The sequence below is a fragment of the Ochotona curzoniae genome, unplaced genomic scaffold (genome assembly GCF_017591425.1).
Source record: "Ochotona curzoniae isolate NIBS_2020 unplaced genomic scaffold, NIBS_Ocur_1.0 contig_2699, whole genome shotgun sequence".
In the NCBI taxonomy this organism is placed as follows: Eukaryota; Metazoa; Chordata; class Mammalia; order Lagomorpha; family Ochotonidae; genus Ochotona; species Ochotona curzoniae.
Genome location: NW_024465561.1, coordinates 9,529,119 through 9,555,810, shown reverse-complemented (window position 1 = coordinate 9,555,810; position 26,692 = coordinate 9,529,119). Strand labels below are relative to the sequence as shown.

At 43.3% G+C, this 26,692-nt stretch overlaps 1 protein-coding gene across 1 annotated transcript in view; it reads left to right on the top strand.

Annotated features, from left to right (window-relative positions):
- URI1 (URI1 prefoldin like chaperone) overlaps nucleotides 1-26,692 on the top strand; it is a 75,189-nt gene that overhangs the window by 11,396 nt on the left and 37,101 nt on the right. The window contains exon 2 of the mRNA XM_040976495.1: nucleotides 11,639-11,673. Within this exon, the coding sequence (XP_040832429.1) occupies nucleotides 11,639-11,673 (35 nt within the window). The remainder of the gene's footprint in view (nucleotides 1-11,638; nucleotides 11,674-26,692) is intronic.

Genomic DNA, 26,692 nt, shown 5'->3' with positions numbered 1-26,692 from the left:
TATGTTGCCTCTCCTTACATGGTCAGCAAACGAAGTGGCCCAGATTGGATGTCCGTGTGAGGCATGGGCACACTGGGCTGACTCCTAAGAGCCCACTCTAAGTTGGTCCCTAGATTGGGTTCTCAAGTGTACCAGTGGGCACTGCAGTCCAGCCAGATCTGGCCTGCTTCTAGACCCAGCCTTGTGTGCGCCAGTAGGTGTTGCAGTCATGTCAGGGTGACCCCCAAGAACCCTAGCCAGGCTGTTCCCAGGCTTGGTCCACCCTGCCCCCAGAACTAGTTTAAGTGCTGTGTCCTAGGCTGGCCTACCTCCAGACCTAGTTGTCAGTGCACACCAGAGGGTGTTTTGGCCTGGCCCAGTGTGCCCCAGACCTGTCACTTACTTGTTCCTGCAGATGCTGCAGCTTAGAGGGGATACCCCTGAGGACCCCTTCCAGGCCCACCCCCAGACCTGGCTCTCATTTGTGCAGCCTAGCACAGGCTAGCCTGACCCCAGACTTGGCTCTGATGTGCAACCAATGGGTGCTGCAGGCTAGTCAGGAAGACCCCTGAGGACCCATACCAGGCCCAGCCTGCCCCAGCCCTGGCTTGCATGCTCTAGTGGGTGTTGCAGCTTATCCCAGGCTGTCCCAGATCAGCTCTCTGGTTCACTGGCAGGTGCTGTGGCCTAGCCTCACCCACTACCAGACTCAGTTTTCATGTGCTGTGGGTCTAGCAGGGGCATGCCCAAAGATCCATTACCAGGCCCACTGCTGGTCCCACAGGTGCTGTGGCCCAGCCTGGTGGGTCTGTCCGTAGCCCTGATGCTTAGCATCAGTTTCTGTAGCCTAGTTGGGGCAACCCCAAAGAAACCCTACCAGACCCACCCCCAAAACATGGCTCTCATGAGTGCCAGCAGGTGTTGGAACCTAGCCTGGCCTGGTCCGCCCCCAGCCCTGACTCCTCTGTATGTGTTGTGGGTACTTTAGCCTGATCCAGGGAAGCTCTCTGAATTTCCCCTTCTGATATTCCTTGTCTCAACTCCTTAGATTACCTGTGGGTGCAGTGGCCTATTGTGGAAGCCCCCAGAAGTCACTTTATGTATGTTAAACAAGCCCTCATTGGCCCCATTCCAACCCATCCTCAATCCCACAGCCTCTAAGCAGGGCACATCCCCCTCCGTGCACTTGTGTCAGCCGTGTTGAGGTGGCATGACTGGAGTTCTGCTGCTTTCTCCCAGATATTTAAAAACTAGTAGAATGGGTACCGGTGCCAGCACATTAGTTAGCACAGAGTTGGCATTAACCAGGCCCAGGATGCCTACCAGCTCTTGGCTGCTTTTCCCCCAGCAGTGTAGTACTTGACTTTTATATTAGTGAGGGTATTTTCCTCACAATTTTTTTAATATTTCTGGTTACTTTTTAATGAATTACTTATTTCCATTCAGCTCTTTAGAGGCACATTATTGCCTCATTCAGGTGTTTTTAAGAAACTAAACCATAGAGATTGGAAAGAAATTCTTCATAACAAATCAGGAGGAACTGCAGGGCAGTAATTTGTTTTTGATTTTTTTTTTAATTGGAAAGGCAGATTTATAGAAAGAGGGAAAGACAGAGACAAAGATCTTCCATCTGCTGGTTCATTCCCCAAGTGGCCGTAATGGCCAGAGCTGAGCCGATCTGAAGCCAGGAGCCAGGAGCTTCTTCCAGGTCTTCCACTTGGGTGCAGGATCCCTGGCCTTGGGCCATCCTCTGCTGCTTTCCCAGGCCATAAACAGGGAGCTGGATGGGAAATGGAACAGCTGGTACATGATGCTGTACTCACATGGAATCCTGGTACTTGCAAGAGGACAGTTAGCCAGTTGAGCCATTGTGCTGGACTCAAAGGCTTTTAAAAAAAATTTAAAGGGCTTTGTTTTTGTGTGTATTTTTGGTTCTTACACATTTATTTTGTTACTCTGTATCAGCTATCGTGTATGACTTGGTTGTTTGTATAGATTCCATTGGGGTCCTCCTTTCAAAACCAGAATCTCCAGTCACCTCAGTCTTGCTTTATGTCCAGAGTAAGTGAGGTTTGCCCAGAGTGTGGCCGGTGTCTGTGCTCCCCATTTATGGTAGTTACAGATGCAGAAATGGGACTCTTGGCAGGGTTTAGGAGGAAGGGGTGTGGGTAGAGATGGAATGGTTTGTATCTAGTGAAATCAGTAGGTGGATGCAAGCTGCTCAGGCAGATACTTCTGATGCAGACATACAGGTCATGATCTCTTACCTGCAAATCAGAGGCACAAAAAGCACTTGAAAGTAAAATTGTTTCTAGGTTTGTGGCATATTCATGTGTTCAAAATTAACCAGAGATGTTTTGAACAGGGCATTTAGATTTGAATATTCATGTTTCGTTGCAAAAGTCTTTTATAACAGGGAGTGTTCTGTAGTATATGTGGGTTGTGTTATCTACTAAAGTATGAAGTCCTGAACCAGGAGGAATGTCCTGAGATACCTGGTGAGGTGACTGTAGCGTGTGTTCAGGGATGTGCTGTGTGCTCTGCATGGCAGGTGTGTGTGTTCAGGGATGTGCTGTGTGCTCTGATGGCAGGTGCGTGTGTTCAGGGATGTGCTGTGTGCTCTGATGGCAGGCAGGTGCGTGTGTTCAGGGATGTGCTGTGTGCTCTGATGGCAGGTGTGTGTGTTCAGGGATGTGCTGTGTGCTCTGATGGCAGGTGTGTGTGTTCAGGGATGTGCTGTGTGCTCTGCATGGCAGGTGTGTGTGTTCAGGGATGTGCTGTGTGCTCTGCATGGCAGGTGTGTGTGTTCAGGGATGTGCTGTGTGCTCTGCATGGCAGGTGTGTGTGTTCAGGGATGTGCTGTGTGCTCTGATGGCAGGCAGGTGCATGTGTTCAGGGATGTGCTGTGTGCTCTGCATGGCAGGTGTGTGTGTTCAGGGATGTGCTGTGTGCTCTGATGGCAGGCAGGTGCGTGTGTTCAGGGATGTGCTGTGTGCTCTGATGGCAGGTGCGTGTGTTCAGGGATGTGCTGTGTGCTCTGCATGGCAGGTGCGTGTGTTCAGGGATGTGCTGTGTGCTCTGCATGGCAGGTGTGTGTGTTCAGGGATGTGCTGTGTGTTCAGGGATGTGCTGTGTGCTCTGCATGGCAGGTGTGTGTGTTCAGGGATGTGCTGTGTGCTCTGCATGGCAGGTGCGTGTGTTCAGGGATGTGCTGTGTGCTCTGCATGGCAGGTGTGTGTGTTCAGGGATGTGCTGTGTGCTCTGATGGCAGGTGCGTGTGTTCAGGGATGTGCTGTGTGCTCTGATGGCAGGCAGGTGCGTGTGTTCAGGGATGTGCTGTGTGCTCTGATGGCAGGTGTGTGTGTTCAGGGATGTGCTGTGTGCTCTGATGGCAGGTGTGTGTGTTCAGGGATGTGCTGTGTGCTCTGCATGGCAGGTGTGTGTGTTCAGGGATGTGCTGTGTGCTCTGCATGGCAGGTGTGTGTGTTCAGGGATGTGCTGTGTGCTCTGCATGGCAGGTGTGTGTGTTCAGGGATGTGCTGTGTGCTCTGATGGCAGGCAGGTGCATGTGTTCAGGGATGTGCTGTGTGCTCTGCATGGCAGGTGTGTGTGTTCAGGGATGTGCTGTGTGCTCTGATGGCAGGCAGGTGCGTGTGTTCAGGGATGTGCTGTGTGCTCTGATGGCAGGTGCGTGTGTTCAGGGATGTGCTGTGTGCTCTGCATGGCAGGTGCGTGTGTTCAGGGATGTGCTGTGTGCTCTGCATGGCAGGTGTGTGTGTTCAGGGATGTGCTGTGTGCTCTGCATGGCAGGTGCGTGTGTTCAGGGATGTGCTGTGTGCTCTGATGGCAGGCAAGTGCGTGTGTTCAGGGATGTGCTGTGTGCTCTGCATGGCAGGTGCGTGTGTTCAGGGATGTGCTGTGTGCTCTGCATGGCAGGCAGGTGCGTGTGTTCAGGGATGTGCTGTGTGCTCTGCATGGCAGGTGTGTGTGTTCAGGGATGTGCTGTGTGCTCTGCATGGCAGGTGCGTGTGTTCAGGGATGTGCTGTGTGCTCTGCATGGCAGGTGTGTGTGTTCAGGGATGTGCTGTGTGCTCTGATGGCAGGTGCGTGTGTTCAGGGATGTGCTGTGTGCTCTGATGGCAGGCAAGTGCGTGTGTTCAGGGATGTGCTGTGTGCTCTGATGGCAGGTGTGGGTGTTCAGGGATGTGCTGTGTGCTCTGCATGGCAGGTGCGTGTGTTCAGGGATGTGCTGTGTGCTCTGCATGGCAGGTGCGTGTGTTCAGGGATGTGCTGTGTGCTCTGATGGCAGGCAGGTGCGTGTGTTCAGGGATGTGCTGTGTGCTCTGCATGGCAGGTGCGTGTGTTCAGGGATGTGCTGTGTGCTCTGATGGCAGGCAGGTGCGTGTGTTCAGGGATGTGCTGTGTGCTCTGATGGCAGGTGTGTGTGTTCAGGGATGTGCTGTGTGCTCTGATGGCAGGTGCGTGTGTTCAGGGATGTGCTGTGTGCTCTGCATGGCAGGTGCGTGTGTTTAGGGATGTGCTGTGTGCTCTGATGGCAGGCAGGTGCGTGTGTTCAGGGATGTGCTGTGTGCTCTGATGGCAGGTGCATGTGTTCAGGGATGTGCTGTGTGCTCTGATGGCAGGTGTGTGTGTTCAGGGATGTGCTGTGTGCTCTGATGGCAGGTGCGTGTGTTCAGGGATGTGCTGTGTGCTCTGCATGGCAGGTGCGTGTGTTCAGGGATGTGCTGTGTGCTCTGCATGGCAGGTGTGTGTGTTCAGGGATGTGCTGTGTGCTCTGCATGGCAGGTGCGTGTGTTCAGGGATGTGCTGTGTGCTCTGATGGCAGGCAGGTGCGTGTGTTCAGGGATGTGCTGTGTGCTCTGCATGGCAGGTGCGTGTGTTCAGGGATGTGCTGTGTGCTCTGCATGGCAGGCAGGTGCGTGTGTTCAGGGATGTGCTGTGTGCTCTGCATGGCAGGTGTGTGTGTTCAGGGATGTGCTGTGTGCTCTGCATGGCAGGTGCGTGTGTTCAGGGATGTGCTGTGTGCTCTGATGGCAGGTGTGTGTGTTCAGGGATGTGCTGTGTGCTCTGATGGCAGGTGCGTGTGTTCAGGGATGTGCTGTGTGCTCTGATGGCAGGCAAGTGCGTGTGTTCAGGGATGTGCTGTGTGCTCTGATGGCAGGTGTGGGTGTTCAGGGATGTGCTGTGTGCTCTGCATGGCAGGTGCGTGTGTTCAGGGATGTGCTGTGTGCTCTGCATGGCAGGTGCGTGTGTTCAGGGATGTGCTGTGTGCTCTGATGGCAGGCAGGTGCGTGTGTTCAGGGATGTGCTGTGTGCTCTGCATGGCAGGTGCGTGTGTTCAGGGATGTGCTGTGTGCTCTGATGGCAGGCAGGTGCGTGTGTTCAGGGATGTGCTGTGTGCTCTGATGGCAGGTGTGTGTGTTCAGGGATGTGCTGTGTGCTCTGATGGCAGGTGCGTGTGTTCAGGGATGTGCTGTGTGCTCTGCATGGCAGGTGCGTGTGTTTAGGGATGTGCTGTGTGCTCTGATGGCAGGCAGGTGCGTGTGTTCAGGGATGTGCTGTGTGCTCTGATGGCAGGTGCATGTGTTCAGGGATGTGCTGTGTGCTCTGATGGCAGGTGTGTGTGTTCAGGGATGTGCTGTGTGCTCTGATGGCAGGTGCGTGTGTTCAGGGATGTGCTGTGTGCTCTGCATGGCAGGTGCGTGTGTTCAGGGATGTGCTGTGTGCTCTGATGGCAGGCAGGTGCATGTGTTCAGGGATGTGCTGTGTGCTCTGCATGGCAGGTGCGTGTGTTCAGGGATGTGCTGTGTGCTCTGATGGCAGGTGCGTGTGTTCAGGAATGTGCTGTGTGCTCTGATGGCAGGTGCGTGTGTTCAGGGATGTGCTGTGTGCTCTGCATGGCAGACGTGTATGGGGGAGTTGAGTAAACATGCTCTTGCCTCACAGAGGTTTCATCCATTGTAAGCAGAATCACCCGTACGTTTTGTTCAGATATTCTCAGGAACATCACTAAATGTATATGTTACCAATTTTAATATAGAGGGGTCAGCGCAATGGCTCAATTGGCCAGTCCTCTGCCTGCAAGCACCAGTATCCCTTTATTGGTACCGGTTTGTATCCTGGCTGCTCTACTCTCCATCTAGCTTCCTGTTTGTGGCCTGGGAAAGCAGTGGAGGATGGCCCAAAGCCTTGGGACTCTGTACTGTGTGAGAGAAGGATGAAACTTCTGGCTCCTAGCTCCTGGCTTTGGATCAGTTCAGCTCCATCTGTTGTGAAATTTGTGGAGTGAACTATCCCAGATGAAAGATCTTTGACGCTTCTTCTCTTTGTAAATCTGCCTTTCCAGTAAAAATCTTTTTTAAAAAACTATTTAATTAAAATACTTGGGAGTATGAGTAATATAGATAATGAAAAAAAGGAAATTTTGGTTTGAATCAACAAGGAATGAGACATACATTAGATACAGGCTGGTATTGTGTAAGAAAACACCAGGTTGGAATAGTGAGAGGGAATGTTGTGGAGCCCATGCAGGAGAAAACCACAACGCACAGTAATGATTAGAATGATCATTTTTATTCTGTCCTAGCTAAAATTTTAAATAAGGTTGAAGTGTTTTAGGCAGTCAGGGCCCGGTGTGGTAGAGCTGCAGTTTATGGTGCCAGCATCTCACCTGGGCACTGCTTCTAGTCCTTGATGCTCTGCTTACCTTTGAGTTTCCTGCAGAGAACCTGGGAAAAGCAGTGGAAGATGGCCCAAGTGTTTGGGCCCCTGCCTCCACATGGGAGACCAGAGAGCAACTCCCAGGTCCTGGCTCCCAGCCCTTGGGGATTGGACCGCTGAGTGAAAGTCCCAGGTCCTGGCTCTGACCTGGCCGAGTCCTAGCCTTGTAGCCTTTAGGGAATGGACACTAAGTGGAGGATCCATCTCTATCTCTGCTTTTCAAATAAATTAAAATATGTATATATATAAGGTGAGTCATTTTACTTGAACTTAGCTTTTAGTATCAGCTTACCTTTTCAGTATATTTAAATTGTAAATGAATATTGCAGTGGTTTTCTTTTCTGGTGGTTTTGATGTAGTTATGCTCATTTACTGGCAGTTCACTGTTGCTGTTGCAGTATCCCCCCTGTAGCAGCTCTTTCCTTTGACAGGGTTGGCTGAGCAGGTTGCGTTTTCCCCTCAGTTGGTGGAAGTGTGCGTTTTTGTACTGTGGCAGTGGCAGGTGTTTCTTTGGTTGGTGAGCGGTCTGTCCTGTCAGACAGACGACATCCTTCGGCTTCAGTCCTGACCTCTGCGTTTTTTCCTCTGTGATTCAGCAGCTGTAAAAGCCAAAATTATAAACTGTGTCTTGGAGTTCTAGCAGAAGTAAGCCGTATAAATTTGGTAGTTCTAGTTAGTACACTTCCCCAGACTGTTAATCTGCACATTAACTTAGGAAGAGTTTGAAATTACAGAACAATGAGAAAAGTTTTAGAAGTAAGGTGTAACATTTGCAGAGGGGTATCACAGATTAATATGCAAGCTTACTCAAGGCTTCTGTTTAGTTTTAATGTGACATTGTGTTGAGCTTGAAAAACGCATAGGTTGATGCCCCCTTGTGGTCTGTTACCAGAATAAATCAGAAAATAGTATTGCAGATCTTACTGCAGGTGAAATCGTCCGTTCGTTTACAAAATAACTTTAAAAAAGAAATTCCTGTGGGAAAACAGCAAAGGCATTATTGTTCCCTTTATTCCATATAACCTGCCAACCTTGAATTTATCAAATATTAATTTTTCGAAATTAATTTTTATTAAAGAAAGGTATATTTACAGAAAGAAGGAGAGACAAAGAGAAAGATCTTCCATCTGCTAGTTCACTGCTCAGATGTATGCAATGGCTGGAGCTCAGCTGATCCAAAGCCAGGAGCCAGGAGGTTCTTCCTGGTCTCTTACATGGATGCACGTCCCAAGGCTTTGGGTCATCCTTCATTGCTTTCCTGGGCCATCAGCAGGAAGCTGGATGGGAATTGGAGCAGGCCGAGACACCAGCTGGTGTCCAGAAGGGATCCCAGAGCTTGAAGGTAGAGGAGTCATCACGTCCGCCCCTACTGAATATTAACACCTTGTAGCAGTGTGTTTATTAGCTGGACACTGATTCAGAGGAGTTAGTTCTCCTAGGTGTTACAGTTATCAGGAACTGGCATTGTGACTCAGTGGGTTAAGTTGCTGTTCACCATGCCTGCATCTTATGTTATAGTTTGAAGACTGCGTTCTCTCTCAATAAATATATCTTTAAAAAATCTATGAGATATGATAGTAATTATGGAATTAATCCATTGTCTCCCTGCCCTATATATACCTTAAACATTCCAGTTCTAGATGACTCTTGTGAAATTTGTTTATACTTAGGTGTTTGATCTGTAACGAGGTGTTGGAGGAAATGAAGGCCTCTGTTTTGAATTGTTGAATTTAAGTTTATTTGTTTTTCTGACATTGTTGCAACATGAGAAGTGGAAGTGAGGAGAAACGGCAGTAGGCAGTAGTCGGTGTTTTAAGACAGAAAGGTTGTAGATGTGCTGACCAGCTGCTTTGGCATGTTGCGTGATGGGCATAGGGAGTCCAGGAGAGGGAGGGCCCAGCTTTGGCATTAGCTAGGTCTTCAGAGTGATCTAATCTAATCTAGCCATTCTTGGAAAGTTGAATGCTACTGGATCTGTTACTGTGTCTCTGAGCACAGATTTTCTTTCTTTATAAAGAGGCTAAAACCTACCTCACTTAAGTATATCTGGTTTGATTTAATCGTGTGAACTGTTAGGCTAAGAACAGTTGTGAGTTACAGAGAGACATGTATGATTTTTATAGTTGCTGGATTGTTGGTTAAAGTTAATGATAGACTGTATCTTAAAAAGTGGTGAAATCAGCTCATAGTGTACTGTTATATTACTGTATAAGTACATATTTTATTTGTAAATTCTTGATTATTATTGGATATTATATTAAAAATTTACTAGATTGTTTAACAGTTGAAATCCAGTAGCCATATGTTTTCTTAAGGATTATATGAATTGTTTTTCTTCAGGAGTACTGTTTGTGTATTTTAGTAGGTTTGCTTAAAAGCAATGACATTGAAAAGTAGTATTGTTTATCCATAGCTGTTCAACTTCTGTGTATTAGTAGGAAAAAAAGCATTTTTTGATTTGTTTTTCCAGAGTTGCTTATAAGACCCAACTATGATTCCATCTGGTTAATAATAAAGGCAATTAATTTGAGTCCCCTTTCAGAAAAAAAAGAAAAAGAAAAGAAAAATCTTTGGGGTTAATTTAAAAAAAAAAGTTTTAAAAAAATATTCAGATATATTCAATTTGAGTTGTATGATTTTATCCTTCAAAAATTGGAGTTGCTGGCTTAATTTATTAATTTTTAGAAATTTATTACGTTTTTCTTTGAATAACTTGTAAAAGAGAAGAAAATGGAATCTGATGATGCAGATGTGGCGGCTCGGGCCCCGGCGTCTTTTTGAAGCAGGTGGACAGTACATTGGATAAACAGATAACGTAGGCATGTTGTCAGAAAGTTCTTCTGTGTGTTTTCATATCTGCTTTTTTTTTTAAACCTTTCTTTTTATTCCTGATTTTCAAATTGCTTCTCTAATCTCCATCTGGATAGGGTGTCTGATTCTAAACACTTAGTATGTGTGGTAATGTATTATATTATACTTTGTATTATGAAGTAGGTGCTGTTTCTTTATCCTTGACTTCTCTGCTGCTGGGGAGACTATTTTAGGGAAAACAAGCGGCTGGGAGTAGAGAAAGGATTGCTAGAACAAAGTGGAGGGCAGCTCGTCGGGGGTGCCGGCAGGGCCACGTGCCTTCATACCCGTGGCTTGGGCTTTATACATAAAAGGCATGTGTGCCAAATTTACATATTTACTAATTAAAAGGGCTTCCTGGAAACATTAAGTAGACTATCTTCCATAACCTTTAACACCGTCACTAATGGATATAGCCTAGAAAATTCCATCGAAGGTCCTTTAAATAATGTAAATGATTATGAATATGTAACTAGTTAATATGCAGCTACGAAAGGATTATCATGTAGAGGTTAATGAACATTCTGCTCTTACGGTTTGCGGGGCTTTTCTCTCTGTGCTTTTGGCTCACTTCATGCTTGGAAACACAAGCGTTGGCATTGGAAAACATCCTGACTGCTTTGGGGTCTCATCTTTCAATGGTGTTGTTAAATAGAACCTTTTATAACAAGAATTTCAGGAAGATATTTTTCTTTTTTAATTTCCATTTAATTCTATTTGTCTATTTCATAATTACTGCAAATCAGAAACAGAGAGAATGGATTGATGTAGTTGAGCTTGGCTCTTCCAGATGTGAAGTCAGTGCTTTATTATGTATTACCACTGTTATTAAGTGTTGCTGTGTGATTGATACTTACTGAGAAATCTTCATTCGAGAATGGACTTGTTATGCCGAGTTAATGTGTAGTATGCTTGGAGAGCTGATTATAACATGTATTTTGGTACAAGATTGCTATCTTAGTATTTCAAACATCCCAAAAGAGATGACGTTGATTTCAGAAATTAAATGTTGTAAGAGAAGAATTCACTGACAGGTCTTAAAAAAATCTTGTGTGCTTTTTTTTTTTTTTTTTTGGTGAAGCATTCATATACACAAAAGACGGTACTGTCCATTGAAGCTGTGAAGTCAAGAATCAGTGTGTTCCCACCACATCGTACTTCTTTTTCACATGATGTTGCATTAAACATTTTGGTTTTTTATCTTAATTTCTCTGTCTCTAAAACGGTGCTAGAATATTCTAGGTTACTATTTAAATTTTTTATTAGTGGGTGATTTAAAGTAGGTGACTAGTAATCCTTGAAAATAGTGTGAATTTGAAAATTAGCATTCAAATGCACTGTTACTAAAATTGTATTTCTTTCTTACTGATTAGTGGTACTTGTTTTGTGGCATTTTGAGGACCCACGAAAATGCCCCTGAGGAAAGCAAATAACTTTTGTGTTTAATTCTATTGTTTTAGTTGAAAGTATGAAGTCCTTAAAATTTTATCATAACTCACTAGGAAAAATAAAAGCTGTTCAGAGCATCTCTTTATACCAGGTGTTTCTTGAAAATGTCGTAGAAAAATATCACTGAACTCATTCTTAATGCATCAGAATAAAAATTACAAGTGAAAACATTTGGAGATATACTGAGAAAATAAAATATTTCAACTACTGTCATTTTTAAAAACCGATGAAACTTGTATGTACCATTGGTTTTTATTATTTATAACATTTGTGTATTTTATAAAATATGTAACATTGGAAACAGGTTTGTAAATTGCGTAAAATACTAGTTATCTTATATCACATGTCACCTGATAGTTATGAAGCGGGTTTTGTACCCAAGTATGAATTGGAAAGCTGTAATTTATTCTGTGGTTATCAGCTCGCATTAGAGGGTTATGATAAAGTGGGCTGCTTAAAAACTCCCATTCACATCGCTGTGCATGTGACAAATAAAAATGTACACTGGGAGGCTGTCACATCTGTAAAGCCACTGTTGGAGTTCTTTGATACACTGATTTTGTAGCTCTGTGCATAGTCCTGTTTTTTTTTCATGTGTAGTTATCTGTTTTCATGACAGGTGGTCACTAACTGCCAGGAGAAAATCCAGCATTGGTGAGTGAAAAATGGCTTTATTACACTTCTGAAATACTGATGAGATCACCTTGTTGTATTTAAATAATGTATATCCTGTTTTCTGGGTAGATGTTTGACCAGGAATAGAATTCTTCAGTAACCTCCATTTTGAATGTCTTCATACTAATTCCCCCTTGTCTGAGTTATATGTTCCCAGATTTCCTGAAGTTGTGTTACCATTTGATATTTACTCTGATATCTTTTTTTCCTTTCTTTTCTTTTCCTATTTTAAGTTAGGATGACATTAATACCATGATGAAGTGAAGACAGACATTTTCCGACCAGCTGGTTGAAAGATGTTTGAATGTTTCTTATATTTGTAGCAGAATATGTATATATATTTCTGTATTTTTAAAACATGTATTTCTATATATTTCTAGGATACATATATTTCTCTCTATATATCTTAAATATATGTGTTTGATAGAAAGCTGTATTAATATTTCTTTTATTTGTAGTAGAAAATGGAATTAAATATTTTAAAATAATGATGGGAATGTGGCACAGTTATTTTTTCCTCAAGTTTGAAAAAAAAAGTTTGGTGGATTTCCTCTGTTTCACAGCTTTCCTTATGTGCTATACTTTTTTTAGGAAGGAAGAAAGAATATCTGTTTTAATGTGCTAATCCGTAGCTAATAGGACAGTGCTTCGTAAATAACAGTTTATTATTGCTGCTGCGAAAACTGCTCGATTTAATGGTGAATAAAATGTTAATATTATGAGTTGTCATAAGGTATAGCCGTTGATCTTACAGATGACGAATTATAATATATCTGTGCTGTGTTTACGGAGAGTTTTCTAACAGAACAACAGGAGCTGGCTTGATTGTTGTCTGCAGGGTTATTGCAAAATCATGGTAACTGCCCCTTCAGTGGGGAGAGTAAGCCTTCAGTTATACACCACCAAGCATATAATATTTTAAATTTACTTTAAGAGGCTTTTTCTTCATGCCTGAAAAATCTCCAAAGGAAATAATTTATAGTTAGTGTCTATCATTTTTTGTTTGTTTAAATGCACATAAGGCTGCAAGCAGTGGAAAAGATTGAAAGTGCAACCTGTATACATGCACTGATTAAATTTTGAGTATTGGCTTGAGAAAGTAATCTAAACTAATAAGTAAAAACTATAAGTAAAAATTCAGGACGTCATTAATTTTCAATAAATGCAGTGTTGTAGTTGCAGACACTGGTGGTGTATGTCTGTCAGCATCTCCATGACAGGCCATTTGCTTTTGCATTATAAATTCAGTTCATGTTGAAACTTGAGATGCAAGTCCTTGGCCAAAGAATGTTTTTCCCCTACAGATTTGGCCAAAGTGATCTATTTTACAAATAACTCCCAGGGGATGTTTTATTAATGTGGCCTTCTCTCTGTTGGTTTTGGTGAGGAGTTCAGGAAATTAGAAAAGGCTGTATCCGCCCAGAATAGACAGCACTTTACACACGTGTGTGGATAGCTGCTTTGTGAGGCTTCGCTGTTGGAGAATTCCGAGGGAGTAAGGGACATGTTTTCACCCTTTTGTTCACAACCTCTCCTACTGTGTTTGGCACAAAATAGACACTCTGTAAATTTTTGAATAGACGGAGACCAAATATTATTTAATATGTGATGTTTCAGTTGACAAATGCTGTAGTGCATGTGAGTGTGAGCAATGATACCAATACGACATTACTTCAGGAGACAAGATTTCACAGTTTTCTAAAACCCTCTATATTACAGAAGCTTAGCATATTTGCCTACATGTATCTTAAAGTAATATTGGGCCATTTTTGTACATGAAAAATTTGAATTTTTTTGCCAGTTGAAATTTGCTTTTTTCCTCTGAGTCATTTCTGAGTATAGCTTAGGAAACAGACTCTCTGTTTGCTTTTAAATGAAGATCTATATGTGGTATCGTGATACGGCTGGCATTTACATGGCCAGTGAACTCATCAATTTATATATTCAGAAATTGAAACAAAAATGTCTTCATGCCTCTGAAAGCCAGGAAATTGCTGTTTGAGAGGATCGTGGAATTCTTGTGATATTTTTACATTCTCTTAATTCTGCCAACAATGATTGAGTTCCTACCACATGCCAGTGTTGGCTGTGCAGAATGGAGAGACCTTGTCATGGAGAAATTCATACATGGTCAGGTGTTAAGCAGAGTAATGGCAATGATTTTGCACTGTTTGCAGAGATATTAAGCCAATACAGAGGGAGTTCAAAGACTGGCGCTTGTTTGAAAGATGTCTCACTTACTACTTTTAAAAACATGCTGTGTTTTTAATTCTTGTTTATTTTTTACAGATTTATTCATTTATTTTGAGAAAGATTTACATAGAGAGGGAGAGACAGAGAAAGAAAGATCTGTGTGCTGGTTCCCTCCCCCAAAGGGACATAATGGCGCTCTCCCTCTCTCCCTCTCTCCCTCTCTTCCGATTCTTTCTATTTTTATTAGAGTCAGATAAACAGAGAGGAGGAGAGACAGAGAGGAAGATCTGCCCATTGATTCACTCCCCAAGTGGCTTCAATGGCCGGAGCAAAGCTGCTCGAAAGCCAGCAGCCAGGAACTCTTCTGGGTTTCCCACTCGGGTGCAGAGTCCAAAGGCTTTGGGCCATCCCACAAGCAGGGAGCTAGATGGGAAGTTGAGCTGCTGAAATTAGAACCGGCGCCCATATGGGATCCCAGCATGTACAAGGCAAGGACTTTAGCCACTAGGCAACTGTGCTGGGCTCCTTCCGTTCTTTCTTAACCCTTGGTGTTAACCTAGTCTGAAATATAATTCATGTAACTAAACTGTTTTTTTTTATACTTTTTTAAGACTTTTTTTTAATTGTTAATAACATTGTATTATGTGAAACAGTTTTATAGGCACTTTTTAATGGATACATACCATTGTAATGGTGAGTAAATTATAGGGTTTTATACATTCTTACAATAGTGCTGTTTATGATTATTTGTATATTTTAAACGGATTCTTTAAGGGACAAGGGACAAGTGATGTGTAATATGAGCTTCAGAATTATCTGAATTTATTTTTTAAATGTAGGACAAGAAGGAAAACATGTGCAGAAAAAATAGGACCAGGACCCAGCATGATAACTCAATTAGCTAAATCCTCTCTTTGCAGCTGCTGCCATCTCCTGTGGGCACTGGTTCTAATCCCGGCTGCTCCACTTCCCGTCCAGCTCCCTGCTTATGTGATCTGGGAAAGCGGTCGAGGACGGCTCAAAGCCTTGGGACCCTGTACCGTTTTGGGACCCCTTAAGAAGATGCTGGCTATGGATCAGTTCAACTCTGGCTGTTGTGGCGGTGTGGGGAGTGAACCAGTGAATTTTGAAAGAGTTTTCTGTCTCTCTCTCTCCATAAATCTTTAAAAAAAAGTTGGGGGAGAGAGACCTGAAAATGACTAGAACGTCTAATTGCCCAGAAAAATCTCTTTTACAGAATCAGTTGAAATCCTAAAACTTTGGTGAACCAAGACATTTACAGTATTTATTTGGTTAATAAGAAGAATTTTTAGTGCTTATTTGGTTAATAACATGAATAACATGAAAGAAATGTGTTGAGCCTAATAGAAGAGAATTTGAGCAACATTTTTTTATTAATTACACTGCATTATGTGACACAGTTCATAGGCTCTGGGATTCCCTCAACCCGTCTCCGTGCCCTCCCCCCATGGAGCAACATTGTTTTAAAGCTAATAGTGATTTTCTTTTTTCTGTTTTTTAAGATTTATTTTTATTATTTTTTATTGGAAAGGCAGATATACAGAGAGGAGAGACAGAGAGGAAGATCTTCCGTCCGATGATTCACTCCCCAAGTGAGCACAGTGGCCGATGCTATGCCAATCCGAAGCCAGGAGCCTCTTCCGGGTCTCCCACGTGGGTGCAGGGTCCCAAAGCTTTGGGCCGTCCTCGACTGCTTTCCCGGGCCACAGTCAGGGAGCTGGATGGGAAGCGGGGCTGCCGGGATAGAACCTGTGCCCATATGGAATCCCGGGCGTGCAAGGCGAGGACCTTAACCACTGCGCCACCGTGCCAGGCCCTGACAGGCTAATAGTGATTTTCAATTTAGTTAGGACAGCAAACTTTTTTAGAATACATTTTTCTATTTATAATTCTTTTTATTTAGGCAATAAAGCATTATAAAATCTATACAGTGTTTTTTTTTTTTTTAAAGTAAAATGTGAGTATGCCTCCCTCTGTGTGGTCCACTGGCACCTGATTATTCTGTTTGTTGATTGTAATTTTGAAACAATTACATATTTTCAGTTTATTTGAAAGGCAGAGCGCTGGAGACCAGAGTAGTCAGTCTGCTGGCTCACTGTCCACATGGCCGTGGCATTGGTGTTGGGGCAGGCTGGAGGCGGAAGCCTGGCATCGCGACTGGGCTTCTCCTGTGAGTGTCAGGGAACCCAGGACTGCCTCCCAGGGGAGGATTTGAACTGGGCCCTCAGATGTGGGATGTGGGTGTTGCAAATGATATCTTAAGCACTGTGAATTTTAGTTTTTGATCTTTTCTATGAGAACCATGGGATTTGGAGTCAAAGACTTAGATTTGAATTGTTTTATAACCTTGGACAATTACTTTGAAGGTTTCAGTTTTCTTGTCACAGGCTGTTGTAGTGGAGAGTGAATGGGATGATGTCTGTGGAGCACTGAGCCTGACCCCCTCGGATTGATAGTAGCATTATTGTTTGAAAAAAAAATTTGTTTTGAATTTATTTTATTTTTATTGCAAAGTCAGATATATAAAGAGGAGGAGAGACAGAGGAACATCTTCATCCGATCATTCACTCCCCAAGTGACTGCAAGGGCAGGTGCTGCGCCAATCCAAAGCCAGGAGCCAGGAACTTCCTCCAGGTCTCCCACATGGATGCAGGGTCCCAAGGCTTTGGGCCGTCCTGGACCGCTTTCCCAGGCCACAAGCAGGCAGCTGGATGGGAAGAGGAGCTGCCGGGATTAGAACTGGCTCCCATATGGGATCCCAGCACTTTCAAGGCGAGGACTTTAGTCGCTAGGCCACAGCGCTGGGCCCATTGTTTGAAAATTTTACTGTTGGATTGGTGAAGGCAAAAAAAAAAAAAAAAGCCAAAGTCTTGTGAGTATTTGTGCCATTATCTTTTATAATGGGAAATTGGCTACTTAGGCACTGTTGTTACAACTTTACATTAATATTTTAAAATAGGTTTTAAAAATAGCTATTTCTTTGAAAGGCAGTTACAGAGGAAAAAAGAGCAGTATCCTTCATCTGCAGATTGACTGCCCAAATGACTACAACAGTATGAGCTGGGCCAAGCTGAAACCAGAAGCCAAGAACTTCATCTAGATATCCCAGATGGGTGCAAGCGTCCAAACACTTGGGCCGTCCTCTCCTACTTTCCCAGGCACATTAACGGGGAGTGGGATTAGGAGTGGAGCAGCTAGGAGCTCCTACAGGATATGGGCATGCTGTGCCATGATACAGGTTCCTAAAATCACCTTTTCATAAGATTTTCAGACACTAGGATTCGCAGTAACATACTCGATTCTCACATACCTGGCAGCCAGCTTCAGTCATTTCAGCTTTGGTTTCATCTGAAGTTTCACTTCAATGTCCTTATCCTACCATCAACCCCCATTGCCAGTTTTTTGAAGTGAAGCTGAATCAGTCTTGCTCATTAGTAAAATCACTATAGAGCATAGCAGCTTAAAATGACAACCACTTCTGTGTATGTGTGTGTGGATGTGCGAGGCTCACCTGTGTCCTCCGCGTGTTGTCTGGTCTCAGTCCTCTGGATGCAGTCATTGGTGACAGGCAGATGGTTTTAGTGTGCCTAGCTCTGGCTGCTGGCCGGCCCTCCCCCTCTGTCTGTTCTTTCATGCGGTGTTCTTTGTACAGTAGTCTCAGGCATGGAAGCTATGAGCTGTGTCGTGTTGGTCAGATGAAACCACAAAGCCAAACGAGATTCAGAAGGTGGGGATCACCTCCATCTGCTGCGGGCGGGCGACATCTAATAGGGTCACTTTCATTGCACCACAGATGACTTCCAGGGAATAGGTCCCATAAGTAAGGAAGTCTCATTACTTCCTGTTGACTGGTGGGAATTAATGAGAAAGTGCATGTGCTGCTCAGCACATTCCATCACTTGTATGTTCGGTGTTATTTCTAATTATAGCATATGAGCTATAAAAATGTCTGATTTTCACTAAATCATCGAAAAAGATTTGAGGGTAGTAAATATGTCTGGAAGATTCCATGAGGCAGACTTAAATAAAAATATAGAAAAAGGCATTTCATTTGTTCAGGTGTTTAATTCATGAAGAAACAGCTTTAAATTTCGATATTAACTGAAACACTTCAGCATGTGAGTTTTGAGAGATTCTGTACATACTTGGCAGTTGTTGTTTTTTCAAATGCCCAGGAGTTTGAGTGCTCATCTGCTGCCTTGCAGGGTGTGTGTTGACAGGAAGCAGGAGTCGGAAGCAGGGCTGGGATTTGAACCCAGGTCCCCCAGAGCAGGGAGCTGGATCCTGCGTGGAGCACCTGGGACCAGGTGCTGCGGGCACACCAGCCAGACCGCAACCCTGGCTCCCCGGTTCAGTTTTGAAGGCAGTTGACTTCTGAGGATTGTCAGTATTTGTTGGGTTCAGAACCAGAATTACTTTTTGTGTGTTTTTGACATAAACAACTTCCTGAGAGAAGCTAACCTGAGCAGTGTCTGAGAGAGGGCTTCTACTGAGGAAGAAAGGGGTCCTCTTCCGCCTGGACTTCAGCCGGAGCCGCATCCGCTCCGAGCAACACAAAGTTCACTTTTCCCCCTGAAATATACCTAAAAGCGTAGAGAATCTAAGATGAAGTGATGGAACTTGTGCATTACAGCAAACATTAAGTGGAACCTGGCACAGACTTAGGTCAAACGTCTTCATAGCTGAAGATTCCTTCCTGTGCTTTATAATAAGAATTTATGTTAGTGGTAGAAAATCTGGAAAACTACCTGTGAACTCAGCACCTAAAATTAACTAGGTACTTTGGAACCATTTAAAATGATGTCTTTTTAATGTTATTTTAAGCTGGATTCACTGCTTATCGTATTTTTAAGTCATAAAATTAGTTATAAATAAAGAAATAGGCATAAGCATGCTTTAAGGTATGGTGGTTGTAGATGGAACCTTAGAACACATCCCTCTGCCCCAGCTGTACTATGTGTGTGTCCTTTGCACTCTGCTGAAAGGTTAGATTGAAACGTCTAGGGGTCAGTGTGATGGCTCAACTGGCTAATCATCCGCCTGCAAGCATTGACATTTCACATGGATGTTGGTTCGTGTCCCAGCTGCTCTGCTTTCCATCATCCAATCCCTGCTGATGGCCTGAGAAAGCAGTTGAGGATGGCTGCAGTCCTTGGGACCCTGCATGCAAGTGAGAAACCCAGAAAAAGTTCCTGGCATTGGATCGGTTCAACCCCAGCTGAACCCCAGTTCAACCCCAGTCATTTGGGGAGTTAACCAGCAGATGGGAGATCTTTCTGTCTTTTCTCTGTAAATCTACTTTTTAAATAAAAATAGATAAATCATAAAACATGCGCCCAGCGCCATAGCTTAGCATATAAAGTCCTCACTTTGAATGTGCCAGGATCCCATATGGGTGCCAGTTTGTGTCCCGGCAGCCCAGCTTCCTATCTAGCTCCCTGCTAGTGACCTGGGAAAGCAGTCGAGGACTGTCCAAACCCTTAGGACCCTGCACCTGTGTGGGAATCCTGGAAGAGGCTCCTGGCCCCTGGCTTCGGATCAGCTCAGCTCAGCTCCAGCTGTTGCAGCCACTTGGGAGTGAAGATCTTCCTCTCTGTCTCTCCTCCTCTCTGTATATCTGACTTTGCAATAAAAACAAATACATCTTTTAAAAACATAAAATCATTTAAAAAAGAAAACATCTAGTGAAATGTTAGCTGCATCTCTTTCTTTGTCTCCAAGTCAGGGAGATAGACAGTGTTGCTGCATGTACTGGTTCATTGCCCAGGTCCCCTGGCAAGAGTGGGCTGGGAATTCAGGCTGTTCGCCACGTGACTGGTAGGAGCCTGATTTCTGGAACCTTCCACCCTCCCTCCCAGACTCTGCTGTAGCAGGAAGCTGGACCCCATTGCTGTAGTGTGGGACTTGGGGGTCTTTGAGGACAAATGACTGCCCCGCCTTTGTCTCTTGCAACAATTGTTGTATTGACTTAAACAATGAGAAGTTTTTGTAGTTAGGTTACTCAGTATTTCTGCTTAGAAGTGAGGTGTCCTGGGGCTTGCTCTCAGACGAACTCGGGCTGTTTCATCAGGATGCTGTGACAGCTTGAGTTCCTAGGTGTAACCTAAGTTGTGAAAAAGAATTTGCCACTGTCTTTCCTGAATTTTGTGAGATTTGTTATTTTATAAACAGGAATTATTATTTTGCCATGAACATTCAGAAACTGCCTCTTCTGTTGTTTTGGTCAACTACATGTAAGTTTTCAGAATAAGCACTTAGGAAGAGTATTTTTCAATTGACACATTTAAATTTTGAATGAGAATTCTCTTATCAAATTAGAGAAAGCCTTATAGATCCTTCTCAAGAATATTTTTATGAAAAATATTTTTATGTTTACTGTAACTTGGGAAAGAGCACAGGCAATCCCAGAACCTATGGAACTATATCATAAAACAAAATATATGTAAAAGAAAAAAAAAAAGAGTAGGAGAGACAGAGAAAAATAAAGAATATTTTTATGAAAGAAATATTTTTATGTTTAATGTAACTTTAGCATTTATTCAGACTGTTAAAAACAGTGCTTTAAACAATGATCAATCCTTGCTTTAATAATTGTGAAGACTGGGTATATAATCCATTCCTGAGCATAGTATTTCTCTAGTTCCTTGGTTTTAGATGCGAAAACTCATTCATCTTTCACGCAAGTAGATCTTTAACAAAGATGACATTGCAGAACGGGAAAGAAGCTCTGGTGTGTTGGAATGTAGTTCCTGCGGCACATGGCAGAAGGCTGGGCTCCAGGGAGGTGTTCAGGGCTCAGTTAGGGCCTTACAGTGCTTTCCCGAACGCTCACTAGGAAGCTTTAGACTTGGTATCAAGGACGAAAATCCTCCCTAAGGGATTGTGGCACAGCAGGGTAGCTGTCACTTGGGGTTCCCACTTCCTATATTCAGGTGCCAGTTGGAGCCCTGGCACCTCTGCTTGTGCATCCGGGAAGGCAGTGGATGATGGCCTAATCGCTTGGGCACCTGCCATTCATCTGGGAGGCCTGGATGGAGTTCCTGGCTCCTGGCTTTGGCCTGGCCCCGTCCTGGCCATTGTGGGCATTTGGGAGTGAACTAGGGGGTAGAAATCAACCAGTCTCCTCCCCCACCCCTGCCTGCTCTGCCTTTCCAGTAGATGAAAAAGAAAAAAACATGATTTCTAAAGAAAGTCATACATATTCCAGAATATTTGGGTCTTATAATTTCGTAAGAAATAAGAAATTAACTCTTTGCTCCAAATTAGCCCAGATGTTAATATTAAGCCTTTTTCCTTTTAAGCATCTTTTATGGTATTTTCTACTTTTTTCTTTTAGGCTGCAAAGGGAAAGAGGACAGTGGATGATGGGAGAGTTTCTTTATCTAAAAAAACCAAACTGATCTAATGCTGATTTTTTTGCCTAATCTATTTCTTTAAAATTAGCGAAATTTTATTTTCTTCATTTTAGCTTTCTATTGTTTAAACATGGTGATTGCAGTCCTTACCCTTTGCTCTGTACAAGGGATACAGAACTTACATTTTTTAAAATAAAGGTGTTTATGAGAAGGATTCAAAATGTAGAGTCATTTTCATATTTCCCCTTATGATACTATGAAAATCTTCAAACATACAGAAAAGTTGAAAGAAATGTGTAGGTGAATCTTGGTGATCTATTTAAACGTCGCTGTGTTAACCCAGTTGTTTCCTGATGCATTTCAAAGTATGTTATGTCTTCAGTCTACCTCTCCCTGATTTAACTTGGCTCTTTTTCAAACTTTTAATAAATGATTTTTGTCTCAGCATGGTAGCCAAGTGACTAAAGTCCTTTCCTTGGCATGTGTAAGGATCCCATATGGGCACTAGTTTGTGTCCTGGCTGCTCCACTTCCCTTCCAGCTTCCTGCTTGTGGTCTGGGAAAGCAGTTGAGGATGGCCCTTGGGATCCTGCACCTGCGAGGGAGACCTGGAGGAAGCTCCTGGCTCCTGGCTTCAGAATGGCTCAGCTCTGGCCATTGTGGCCGCTTGTGGAGTGAACCAGTGGATGAAAGATCTTTCTGTCTCTCTTTCCCTCTGTAAATCTGAGCTTCCAATAATAATAAAAATATACTTAAGATTTTAGGAAAATAAGAGTTCTGTATAGTCGGTCTTAATTTTAACTCTCTAAGATGAATGTTTGATTGTACTTGTTTTATGTGACTTCATGCACTGCTACTTTTGAGAATTAAACATGCCTCTTAGCAGGCATATCACATGGGACAAGCAAGGTTCAAAGAAAGGTGTGAAACCTGCTATATACACTACCAGTGCTTTGGTTTTTGTTTTCTTGATTTAATTTTTTTAATTTGAAGAGCTCACTTAGAAGGACACACACACACACACACAGGCAGACAGGTGTGCTTCCATCCACTGGTTTACTGCCCCAGAGTATGATGGTTCTGAGCCAGGCGGAAGCCAGGAACTAGAAGTTGTGCCTGGTCTCCTGTGTGGGTGCAGAGACCCAGGCACCTAGGCCGTCTTCCACTGCTTGTCCTAGGTGCATTAGCACGAAACTGGATTAGAAGTAGAACAGCCTGTGCTTGAACTGGCACCCATGTAGGATGCCATCTCGTATGTGGGCGGCTTAAACCACTGTGCCACAAGTCTTGCCCCAACACATCAAGCCTCTTAGTTATTGGACAGAATTTTAAAACTGGTAATTGCAGCTTGAGCTTAGCATAAGCGTCTAGTATGATGGTACCAGCCACATAGATCTACTTTTATAGATAAGTTTTGGGGATTTGTCCCCATTGCATCTGGATTTTGTTTTACATTTGAAAAATATTTGAAGTGATTGCCTGTTTTAAGTACTATATTTTAATATGAATACAGTATCCCAAAATTAATCATATGTTTCCAAGTAACAAAAATAGAAAAAAATCATGTTTGTATTTTGGTACAAATGAAGATCTCTTACTTAACCTTCTATAATATTGAATCTTAATAAAATTTTTTCTGTTTCTCCAAGATGAAGTACCGAGTATTGTTTGGTACTGAGACTGTCAGGAGGCTGCTGTTAGAGCACCCAGTCTGGCCTGGCCTGGCTCTTAAGCAAAGTTGTTGAAGCTGGGACTTGCACAGACATTACTGCTGGCTCCCTGCTGGCCTGGCTTCAGAAAGAATTGCATGGGCTGCGTTTCAGTCATCCTTCCCTTTTATGCATTTTTAGGAAAGAATTCAAAGTTTAGAAATAGCATCCTCATTCTTAAACTATTGTAGGGTATCTGCATTTTTGTTTGGGAGAGAACTGTTAATAATACATTAAAATGGAATGTGTGTGATTTGGAATATTGGCATTGATTTTTGGCATCGTCTGTGCTTGATGCCCAATGTGCAGGAGATATTTTGTTAAGAAGTCTTTTTTTCCTTGTTACAGTTACCACAAGAAGACATACTGAATGTTAAGTTATCTGGAATCTGCCTAACAGTTATGGAAACATTTAGATACTTATATTGAAGTATAGTCCTGGAGCTTTTGCAGAACTACTCTGAAATTTACGAAGGGTTTTCAGAAAGTTCATAGAAGTTGTGTATTGTGAAAATGCTCTGCATGGATTTTAGATTGTTTTTGCACAAAGAATAAACTTATGTCCTTATTTGTTTTTAAAATGTTGATTTACTTGAAAGGCAGAGTGATGAGAGACAGGGGGAAGAAGAAGAGCTTCCTTTTGCTGGTTCATTTCCCAAATGCCCAGAACAGGTGGGCTGGCCTGACCCAGGCCTGGGACCTGCGGCCTGCTCCTCCCACTGGGACAGGAGAGGCCAGCCGTGCTGGGTTAGAGAGCAAGGTAGTCAGGGCTCCAGGTAGCACTGCCACAGGGAGGCTGCCATTGCAGATGGTCGTCGGGCCACCCTGCCACAGCACGGCTGTTTCTTTTCAAATTTCTTTTTAACATTTTATTTTCAGGATGGTTTCAGATTTACAAAACAAAAGTTGTGAAGTCGCAATATAAAGATTTGCTCACACCACATCCCTAACATCTCATGTTAGTGTATTTGTCACAATTAATGCACCCAGTTTCCCATTCGTTCAATAAAGAACCTCCTTCCGTCCCTCCCTTGCCACCACCAAACCCTAGCAGTCAACTTTCTGTGTTCAGATTTTTAAGAAATTTTAGCTTTCTCATGAGGGAATACATACATTTATCTGTACCTGGCTTGTTTCTCTTAACATGATATCCATTTTCTTGCAAATGACAAATTTTCTTTTCTATGGATAAATGGCATTGCATTGTGTAAATTAATGTAATACTGTAAGTGTTCTCTAGTATTTAAGAATGTGGTATTCTCTAGAATGAGTGTTTGTTGTGTACAAGCACTGCCAAATCTGACCTTTGTAGACATTTCATTCACAGCTCACGCTAACCCTCGTCTCCCAAGCCCCTGGATTGATTAAGCGCTGCTAGAGTGTCATGTCATTTCAGCCACAGTGCTTCTGTCAGATTGAATAGCAGAGAATCTTACTTTAGTGAATAATAGTCTCTCTTCAAAATTGTAGATTTAGTGTTGTAGATTTTTGTTGTTGTTATTAAAGCTTCATTTATTCCTTTACAATTTAAATTGCAGAGGGAGAGATTGTCCATCTGCTGGTTCGCTCCCCATGTGGCTAGGGCAAGACCAGACCCAAGCCAGAAGCTTCTTGTGGGTCTCCTGTGTGGGTACTAGGGCCCAGGCACTCGGGTTGTCCTCTGCTGCTTTCCCAGGCCCGTTAGCTGGGATCCGTGTGGAATTTAGAATTTTGATACTTTCTGGGAAAAGGAATATTAGAACATACATGACACTTAATACTGGGCAGAATGTAGATCTTTTTTAATTCTCTTGAACCTGTAAGTTAACCATTTCTGCAGTTTTATAATTGAACATATTTAACCAGGATTAGATGCGTAGGTTAGATGTAGAACTAAGATTCACCCTACGGTTGACTTGAAACATATATGAATATAAAAGGCCTGTATGTGAAATATTTTGCCACAAGAAATTGTTTGGGAAGTGGAGAGTGATGGGGACTTGAGGGGTAGAGACAGAAATAGAGGTAGTATGAGAGAGAGAGAGAGAGACCCTCCTTCCCTTTATTTACTCCCCAGATAACTGGAGGAGGACTGGGCTGAAGGAAGCCTGAAGGAAGCCTGGAGCCCAGAACTCTGTATGGGGGTCTCACGGGGGTGGAAGGGGCCCATGTGGTTGGGTCATCATCTGCTTTGCCAAGCATACTGGCAGGGAGCTGAGTTGGAAATAGCAGCTGTGACTCCAACTGGTATCTGGCTGTAGAATCCAGAGGTGAATGTGGTGGAATAACCCACTCCCTGTGTGCCACACAATACTGCCTGTTTTTCACTTATATAAAAATTTACCCAAAACGATCATTTTTACCATAAATAAATAAAATGGAAGATATTACATTGACTTGGAGAATAAGAGATTTTGAGAAAGCCCTTGAACACTAAAAAATGCTTGTTTGAAAGAATATGGGTGAAAACCTAGATTAAACTCATGGCTTACTTTGCTTTGAAACAGAAGACACAACTTTTCTCCAAATGTTAAGTGATAGTAACTGCAGGAATATTTTTAGCATTAATAATGTGAAATTCTTGAGAACGTGAGTAAATGAGATAATTTTTATTAATTATGTTAGCCATTGCTTTAGGGGAACTAGGGAGTAAATTAAAACCAATTCCATGATATTTATAGCAGTCTCAATTTCACTGTCTAGAGAGGCATGATCTAGAATGTAGCTTATCTGATTTCAATTTGCCAGTACCTACATGAATTGGTGAATTTTTTTTTTTTTTTTTTTGTTGTTATTTTTCAAAATTGTGGACACCGTGTGCTTAGCAAAAAACTCAGCGCTGGGGGCCGTCCTATGGTATGTGAGCCGAGCTTCCACCTGGGGCACTGGCATTCCATAATGGTCTGCTTCTTGTCCCCACTGCTCCTCTTCCCATCCAGCTCCCTGCTTCAGGCCTGGGAGAGCAGTGGAGGACAGACAGCTCAGGTCCTCGGGTTTCTGCACGCACATGAGAGACCTCGGGGAGCCCCTGATTCTCTTCCTGTCTTTGGATCTGCTCATCTTCAGTCATTGTGGCTGTGGCCACTTGGGAAATGAGCCAGTAGGGGGAAGTTCTCTGTCTTTATCTCTCAAATAAAATAGATCTTTTTCAAAAAAGATATCAGTTAAGTTTGCCTGTAGCCTGCTCTTACTAGTGAACTCTAAGCAAACCCTGTCTCCAGGGAAGGTTTGAGAATGGACGCCTCAGTGTGCACTGGTGCCTGGGGTCCTGCAGGCGTGAGAACAGCGAGGGCCGACAACGTGGGAACGTGGCCATCTCTGCCCCTCCAAAATTACATCTTTTGGCTGTTTGAAATTAATTTCTTTGGTAGCTCAGGTTTTAAATAACAGAAAACAGACTCCAAAGCCAAATTGAAATACTTTTTATGTTAAGCCTTCCTAATTTATTCTCTCGCTAGTTGATTTCCTTGACCTTAGTGTCATTGCTGTGGATCATTGAAGGGGTGATGACTACACATTTTTTTTTTTTTAAAGATTTATTTTTATTATTTTTTCATTGGAAAGGCAGATATACAGAGAGGAGAGACAGAGAGGAAGATCTTCCGTCCGATGATTCACTCCCCAAGTGAGCGCAACGGGCCGATACTATGCCGATCCGAAGCCAGGAGCCTCTTCCGGGTCTCCCACGCGGGTGCAGGTTCCCAAAGCTTTTGGGCCGTCCTCGACTGCTTTCCCAGGCCAC